Below are 8766 nucleotides of genomic sequence, written 5' to 3' on the forward strand. Positions count from 1 at the left end.
TTATTTTCCTTTGTAAAAGTTTCACCCTGCACTATCACCTAAGACCGTGTGTGCAGACTGCATGCTTGTGTGGGCAGGAGAGGGGGAGGGAGGGAAGACATCAGTGGCTGAAAGGGGCAGGCTGTGAGTGAGATCTGAAGATGTGTGGCTTTTCATTTGCTCTACTAGCTCAAATTCCAAAACCAGTAAAGCCCTACTGCCATCTTGTGGCACGATAAGATATCCACAAGAGGCATGATTTGCTCAGATTCTATAAATTACATCCAAAAACGCGCCAGTAGCCTATGCAAAGGTGTTTACCTGTAAAAAGATTAGAATGAGAAATAACGTTGCTTTTTTATTCAAAAGGATCATGCGCTTCACATCAATTTGGTTTTAAAAAGACCTCACGTCTTTAAGCTAAGGCTATCAGGAGACATTTATTTTGCCATATGTAACAATTTCACATTGAAAAAGCCTCAACATAAAAAATTACCTTCAGACCCCACTGGGACAGTCTCACATAAATTAGAAAATTTCACAAATGATAAAGTTCTTTCTTCAATATTCAATCTTTTCGATTTCATCCATGTCTTCGGGGTCGAGTTGCTTAATGTTGCTATCTGAAGGAATAAAAGAGAATAAATCAGTCTTATCCCAGGGCTCACATGGAATTTAGTCCCATCCAACTCTGAATTTCTGAAGACAGTGACACCTTTGAATACGTATTCCTGTGACACCTTGTATGGAAAACCTTGAGACAGTAACATCTCTAGATTAGGTAAGGAAGGGGTGGTATCAAGATATTTGACTAACTGAAATAGCATCATATGTACCGGATAATATAACATATATGTCTAGATACCTTGGGGCAGAAAAAAGGCCAGGCCACAGTGCAAGTGAGGGGCTGGGAAGGGGCCTGCAGTGCTCTGGAGGAGTGAGGTGGGTGTGTGTTGGGGGGTGGGGTACGGGACAGCAACGGGGAGTGGGACTAAGTCTCCTCCACTGAGGTCACTTCTCAAGAGTAGGTCTTTAGAAACTTATACAGTAACAGTGGACCTTAATGGATCTTCTCCTGCTGGACCCCACCCTGCCACCAACCCTCCTCAGTCATCCTAACCCAGGGTGCTTAATCAACTTCCCTGAAGGGCCCACAGATGTTCTACAGTCATTCTGCAAACCTTTAAAATTACATTCCAAATTGTATACATGTGCCTCTGTGCATGTCCCCGGACAGAGTGTCCACTGCTTCCCACAAAGGTTAAGGAACACTGGCCTAAATGGTGAAAGATATATTTGGAGTCATGCAAGGGTTCTTCCCTTGCTCCCCAGCCATATCCATGCTTTGGGGTCTGGGGTAATTTGAGAAGCAGACAGCTCAGGTTACGTCACCCTTGGAGTTTCCATCAGAGTGCAACCTGCCAGCCCCAGCTCCCCAGCAGGTCATCAGAGCCTGCCTTGTTTAGACGGGGGCTGTAGGAGGGGCAGCAGACTTCAGCACTTTGGTAAGGTGGGGCAAGAAGAAAGGAAAATGAAAATAAAAGAGGAATCTGGGGGCAGAATATCATCTTCAAGGACTTTATTACTTTGTTTAGGGCGGTTCTTTATAAGACATGAAAATCTGCTCCAGGTTCCAGAATGAGCAAGAACATATAACTCTGACCTCATATTAATTCCATTTGATTAAAAAATGTTTTAACAACCATATGCAAATTAATCAACTGTCTCACAGTAGGCACTCTGGCACTGTGAATCAGCAGCCTCCTGTCCCCATCCTTTCACAAGATCTCTGGGTTCGATGTCCATGACAAGCCTCATCGGCTGTCAACGTGAGTAGGCCCACAGTTCCTACTGTGAACAGTGCTACTTACTGAAGTGATCCTGGATCTTCATGAGCAGGGATAACTTATCCACTTCGATCATGTTGAAGGCGAGGCCTTTCTTCCCAAAGCGCCCTGTCCGCCCTATGCGGTGGAGGTAGGTCTCGTAGTCTGGCTCTTCTGACTGGTTCACAGGGAGATCAAAGTTCACAACGATCGTGACCTGCTTCACATCAATCCCTGGAAGAGGAAAGGCAGTGGAGAGCCCTTCAACTTCTTCCTTAGGACACAGCTCTTCAAAACCACACCTGCCAAGGGAATTCTCATTTCACAAACACAGTGTATAAATCAGACCTGGTTTCACAGAACTGAAAGAGGCACTTCAGTCAGGCAGTCTGCTTGCATCGCATGTCTATGATGCTGGGTGAGAGTCTGTAGAAGCCAATTCTACAGAAGTCTAAATACGTACTATGTGTGGTTAAAATGAAAAAGAGTGACAATACTAAGTGCTGACAAGGATGCTGAGCGACTGAAACTCTCTTACATTGCTGGTGGGAATGAAAAACGGTGTAGCCCCTTCGGAAAACAGTTTTGCAGTTTCTTATAAAGCTAAACATATACTTACCACATGATCTCAAAATCCTACTCCTATTTACCCAAGAGAAATGAAAACATGTCTGCACAAGACCTGCACATGAATGTTTATTACAGCTTTCAAACTGGAATCCATCTCCAATGTCTGTCAGCTGGTGAATGGATGAACTAACTGTGGTACATCCATTCAATGGAATATTACTCAGCAAAAAAGAATGAACCACGACTATATGTAACAGCACTGATGAATTCAAAAGCATTATGTCAAGTGGAATAATTCAGACACAAAAGCTACCAACTGTACGATTTAATTTATGTGGCATCTGGAAGAGAGGAAATATAGAGACAGAAATCTGATCTGTAGTTGCCAGGGACCAGTGGTTGTTGAGACTGACTGCAAAGAAACATGATTCTGGGGGGAGATGGAAATGATCCGTATTTTGATTCATATATATGACTATATATATTTGTCGAAATTCATCATATACTATATACTTTACATTGTTACTCTATACTGAACCATATAGTTAAAAAAATGAATTTTATCATATATAAATTATACCTTAACAACTTGACTTTAAATACACACATGCATGCCCCCCCGACGACCCCCCCGCCACACACACCTCGAGCACAGACATTGGTTGTTATAAGAACTTTCTCCTTCCCATCCCGAAACCTCTGAATGATGGAAGCTCGCTGATCCACAGTCAGCTCTCCACTTAACAAGGACACTTGGTGGCCATCCTGCATCATCTCCACAGTCAACCACTTGGCATTTCGACGAGTCTACGTGAGAAAACAAAATCCAGCACAGTACCCCAAGTTAAAGCAGACCAGCTGTGTTTGCAGAGCTCACATACGCAGGGTGGGAGCCAGGAGGGGCTGTCCTAGAGGAACCCTAGAATGTGGCATGGAATTCCTCCTCCATGTGCTTCTAAGTGTCACATCCCCTCAACCTTTCAGGGCTTTGGCTTCTCAGCCATGAAACAGAGTTAATAAAATAGTGTATGATGACAAAATGAGACAACGTAATAATGATAATATCAGACACTCTAAGAGTGCTCCATGTATGCCAGGCGGGTTGCTAAAATCTGTACATGCAACAGTCTGGTGAAGTAGCTACCTAATTTCATTTTAAAAATTAAACAACAACAACAAAGCTTGAAAATGTTAGTGACTTGCCCAAGGTTACATGGCTAGTGAAAGACAGAGCTCAGCTTTCCTTTATTCTACAATTATGCTTTCAGTGCCGTCCAAGTGTCAGGCGGGAGCTATTCTAGTGCAGGGAATATGAAAGTGAGTACGACAGATGGGATCCTGCTCTCGTGGTAGTGAGAAAATGAAACCAATATGTGAACACGAAAAATGTCAGAGAGCAAAAAATAAGTATGAACATAAAAATTGGGTGATGTTAACAGTAGCTACTTTACCCAAGTAAGTTAGGAATAGATTTCTTAACCCAGTTTTTTTTTTTTTTAATAGTGTTTGAGGGAACTTTAACAAAAGCAAGAAAAAAATATGGGACAAGAACAATGCAGAAGGGTTCTATTCCAAGCAGTTTCGCCTTGTACAAGTAGAATGAAGTCACCGAAGCAGAGTTTTAAAGTTGGTATTATTTCAGGCATCATTCCGACTCCTTCACTTTACAGTAATGAATCTGAAGCCCAGAGGTTAAATGACTTGGTTCAAGGTCACACCACTGGAAGCAAAGCTGTAGCTAGAACCCTGGTGTCCAAACTCCCAGGTCAAATTTCCACCTACTACATTCTACTAAATTGAGAGGTTTAAAAAAGAAAAGGAAAGCATGAAGGGTGATTTTTCCATAAATTAAATCAACTTTACAAGCTAAATATATTTGGAAAGTCAGAGACTACTAACATTATTAGAAAGAAAAGAGGTATCTGTAAAAACTCTACCACTCACATCGACCTGAATGGGAAGGTGTCAGACGCCATCCCTCCATTTAACATCGCACTGACGCTCCATTCCATCACTTAACCTTTCTACGTTTCACCCATAAAATACAGGTAATTTCTACTCAGTTGCTCTGAAGATTAAACTATAGAATGCACAAAAAGTGCCGAGCATGATGCCTGGCTATGTGGCACTTTTAGTATTACTGTCGCCCTACCTCCAGCTGCAGGGACGTCTGGGCACGGCAGAGACGAACCTGGGCAGAGTTACCTGGCAGAAGATGATGGCCTGGCCAATGGTGATGCCACCATAAATGTTGCACAGAGCTTGGTATTTATCCTTCCTGTTCCCGCACAGCACGTAATACTGTCGGATGTTGTTCAGAGTTAGCTCCTCTTTTCGTAACTTGATGACATTGGGGTCAGGAATAATTCGCTCTGCAAACTTCCACACAGAGTCCTCAAAGGTCGCTGAGAAGAGGAGCATCTGGCACTCGGAGGGTAAAGCTCTGTGAGAGGAAAGGGAAGAAGGCTGTCACCGAGACTGCCACATCTGCTAGTCTCCAAGGTGGCAGCTTCAAGCACTTCACGCCCACTGCCATCAGCTACTCCATACACACCTGCTCCAGGGATCAGCATGTGAGGTGTGCCTGTGACAAGATGCACCTCTGTGCAAAGAGCAATGTGTCCTGCTCCTCCTGGCTACGCAGAATTGGGGAAAATACTTACACTGAATGAGGAGCTCAGGAGCAAAGTTTACATATGTATTCTGGACGGTGTGAGGTTTTGAGGCCAATTTTCTCCTTAGGAGAAGCAGAATCATGGAGCCAAGAGTGAAAGTCTAGATGCTCTTTACGGTGATCGCCTCACACAGAGTTCCACGGGGATGAAAGAAACAGAGGCTGGTCATCCCATGACAGGGGTTCTATTTCTCAGGAGGGAAAGAACAGCAGCCACAACCAACTTTACTTGCAATGGGAAGAACCTAGATATAAATAAAAGGGGGCTGAAGGAGAAAATGCTACTGAATAGAAAGTGTAAACTGAACTCAGTGAATACAGGGTTAATTTATATAACGCAGCTGCGTTAGCAGTCAGGATAGAGGTTAACCCTGGGGAGGGGAGAAGGGCTGGTGACAGGAGAGGGGTGGTGGGGGACTTCTGGGGTGCTGGTGAAGTTCCATTACTTGACCTGGGCCACTGTTACATGAGCACAGCCTCTTTGTGATTATTCACTCAGCTTTACCTTTATGATTCATGTGTTTCTCTGTATACATTTTATACATCAATAAAAAAGTTAATTAAAAAAAGTAAAAGAGAGACCAGAGAGAAATCACCACTTCTGAGAAGACAGACACCTAGAATAAGCTGTTAGTGCTAAAACAGAGAGGGAGAGATCTTATAGACCAGTGATTCCCAAACACTATTTTAAGCCTGGAGCCTGGATCACCTGGGGAGCTTTTTAAATAACAATCTGACAGACTCAGGTCAACTATGGCAGACTGTCTACATGTGCTACCTTCTCGGCTTCCCACATCCCACCGATACGATTATAAAGAGATAAAAACATATGAATCCACAAAAACATGGAGAATAAAAGAGGAGAAAAGGGCAGATAAGATATTTCAATACATTTTTCAAAGATGGAAAATGTGGTAAATGAGAAAGTGGATGAAGCCACAATATGAATGCTACAGGTGGTAATGGGGATGAAAAACGCAGCTAGGCTGGAAAGGTCCTCTGAGAAATCTGGGATCTGCAGGCACCAGAGAATTAGGGAGAAAGGACTGAAAATGGGGTTGGGGTGTTAGAAAACACTAGGGACAGTCCACATCAGCATTCTAGGGCCACCTGGCCATCTGTGGTATCATAATCCTTTATCTGGAAAAAGATGGCATCGGCACTGGTATCTCAAGGCCTGGGTCATTTCGTTTCGAAAAGAAAATTTGTACAAATTATACAAGGAAACAGACATGGGCTGTTCTACAGAACACACTGGATTTTTAAGACCTAGAATGAAAAAAAAAGAATGTCAGCTCTTTCATGAATAATTTTTATATTGCTCGCTTGTTGAAAAGCTAATTTTGATGTGTTGGGTTAAATAAAATACAACAAAATTTTATGTTTTTTTAAAAAATATAGCTAGTAGAAAATTTAAAATTATACATGTGGTGTGTTTTATATTTCTATTGTACAATGCAGTGATTTTATCTTTTTTAAGCAAAAAGAGCTGAACAATGGAGGGATGACTGACCAACATAAATGTTCTAATTATTACTTAATATTCTCTTGAGCAGAAAGCCTTTTTTGACTATGGAAACTTTTCTGGAGTTCTGAGCCTTTCAGTCACTGTTACCTATAGACATACCAACTTACTGGTAAGGGATGTCAAGAAAGGAGTCTTGCTTGATTTGTGGCCAAAAGTGTTTTAAATAGGCTGAAAATACGTTATGAGCGGCAGGTGAACGCCACCTTACTCAAGGCAGCTAAGTGTGTGGAAGCTAAGGACAAGAGGTTTATTCTGTGCAGACTCCAGACTTGGGGAAACCAGCCTCAGCAGAATGTGAGGGTGAAGCACAGAGCTAAAAATAGAGAATCAAGTGAAATACACATACTGAATGGAGAAACCTCTTGGTCCAGTGCCCTGCCCTGTTCCCAAGAAGGCCAGCCACAGAGTGTGTCTCCCAGGAAGGAGATTAGTGACATTACAGTCTTAAAGAGCTCCAGATGACAATCATCTTAAAGTAAAACTTCCCAAATTACAAGCCCCGCCACATGCACAGAGCTGTCTGTCAACAAGCTCTCTAGTTCTTCCTCTTAGATTATGAATGGCCAGCCACATATCACCAGATGCGAGGAGGACAGGCCCAGAGACTGTAGCAAACGAACAAAAGGGAAACTTAGATAATTCAGAGACTACATTGACAACAGAAAAAACTTTTAAGTACTATAACTGATACCCTCAGAGACAACAGCAGAATACTGCATCCATCATGCAACAACAGAAAGATATGGGAAAAAAATGGAGAACAATAACAGTACAATCCAGACAGAAAGGAAAAAGAAGGCTAATGACAGATGGAAGAACACATACAACTGGGTTAAAGAGATAAATAACAAAAACAGAGCATACTGCACCATAGGAAGGGAAGAATTTGGGACCAAGCATGTGGAGAAGGGGATGTGGAAAGCATATATGGAGACCGAAGCTCAAAATTCAGGATGACACAGGAAATACCTATAAATTAAAAGGTTTTTTTTTTTGGGGGGAGGGGGGGCTTCTCTAAACACACCAGTGCTCAGCTGGAAACAGCGGACACTGAATTAGTTTGGCCATACCACACAAAGGGACATGTATTACTGCATCTTTCCCTTGATAGCTCCATTAAACTGAGTAAAGTTAAATTTCCTGGTTCAGAGGGTGCAAGCAAAATATCATGACATGTCAAATCACAGCAACAAAAAACATTCCCCCTATCTCTCAGGTTCTTGGATATGAAAAGTGGGAGTTCAAAACATCTTCTCGACTTTTATGAAGTTTTGATGATACACAGAAAACATAAAACAGAAGGCTGTTGATATCATATCTAAACATACACTAGTCTTTGCTCAACCATCTGCGTTTGCAGCAGTACCGACGTAAATTCTGGCAGATTCCATTCAGTTTATAAACTTCTTATCAAAGAAAGTGAAAAGATCTTACCAGCTAAATGTCCTGCATACTTTGTACACACATCTAAAAAACTGTACGGTTTGCTCATCTGTGATATTGAGCTTGTCATTATCAAAGTTTTGGGTCACCTTTTAGTTTTCCTGAAACTTGTAGAAGCACTTAGTAAGAGTTTTAGCTGTATGGAAATGGAAGAAGGCTATCATAGATATACACCTATCATAGGACTACCATTGCTACTGGCCATTGCAGAGATTTAAAATGCTGGCCTGCCATAAAATCATATCTTTAAAGTGTGAGACAAAAAGAATGTCCTTCTCCAATTTGGAAATCATCGTGGAAGAGAACGGAGAAAAGGATTGTAGTAAAAGAGATGATGTGCTGTTTCTCCACAACTGTTTCATGTCCTCTGAATATAGATAATATCTGTTTAGTTAGTCTTATTGTATTTACGTTCTCCTTGTAAAAAAGTTCTATATTTATGTATCTTAGGAATGTACAACAGCACAGCCTGCAAAATTTAAGCATCCAAGTTAAAAGAGATTAAAATAAATTGCTATATTGGAGATGAAACATTATAAAATAGTTACATTTTTCATACATATTATTCATTTAATTAGTTCTACTATTAGTGATTACCATAATTCATACTGTTAACTAGTTCTACTGTTGTTTTCTTTAAATAGGCTGAATGTCACAAAAAACCATAAAATATATAATTTCAAATAAACATTTTGTCTGCTATGACTGTGTTCCAGATTGGCTCTCTAAAAAGTTGGTCATGTTAG

General features: G+C 41.4%; 1 protein-coding gene across 1 annotated transcript in view; it reads right to left on the reverse strand.

The window, feature by feature from the left end:
- Positions 1-324: 324 nt before the first annotated feature.
- The window catches only part of DDX25 (DEAD-box helicase 25), a 16293-nt gene continuing 7851 nt past the window's right edge, over positions 325-8766 (reverse strand). The window contains exons 9-12 of the mRNA XM_006915202.2: positions 4581-4818; positions 3020-3182; positions 1851-2039; positions 325-602 (exon numbers count right to left, since the gene is read on the reverse strand). Coding sequence (XP_006915264.1) covers positions 541-602; positions 1851-2039; positions 3020-3182; positions 4581-4818 — 652 coding nt within the window. The 3' untranslated portion in view covers positions 325-540. The remainder of the gene's footprint in view (positions 603-1850; positions 2040-3019; positions 3183-4580; positions 4819-8766) is intronic.

This window comes from Pteropus alecto, unplaced genomic scaffold (assembly GCF_000325575.1).
Source record: "Pteropus alecto unplaced genomic scaffold, ASM32557v1 scaffold135, whole genome shotgun sequence".
In the NCBI taxonomy this organism is placed as follows: Eukaryota; Metazoa; Chordata; class Mammalia; order Chiroptera; family Pteropodidae; genus Pteropus; species Pteropus alecto.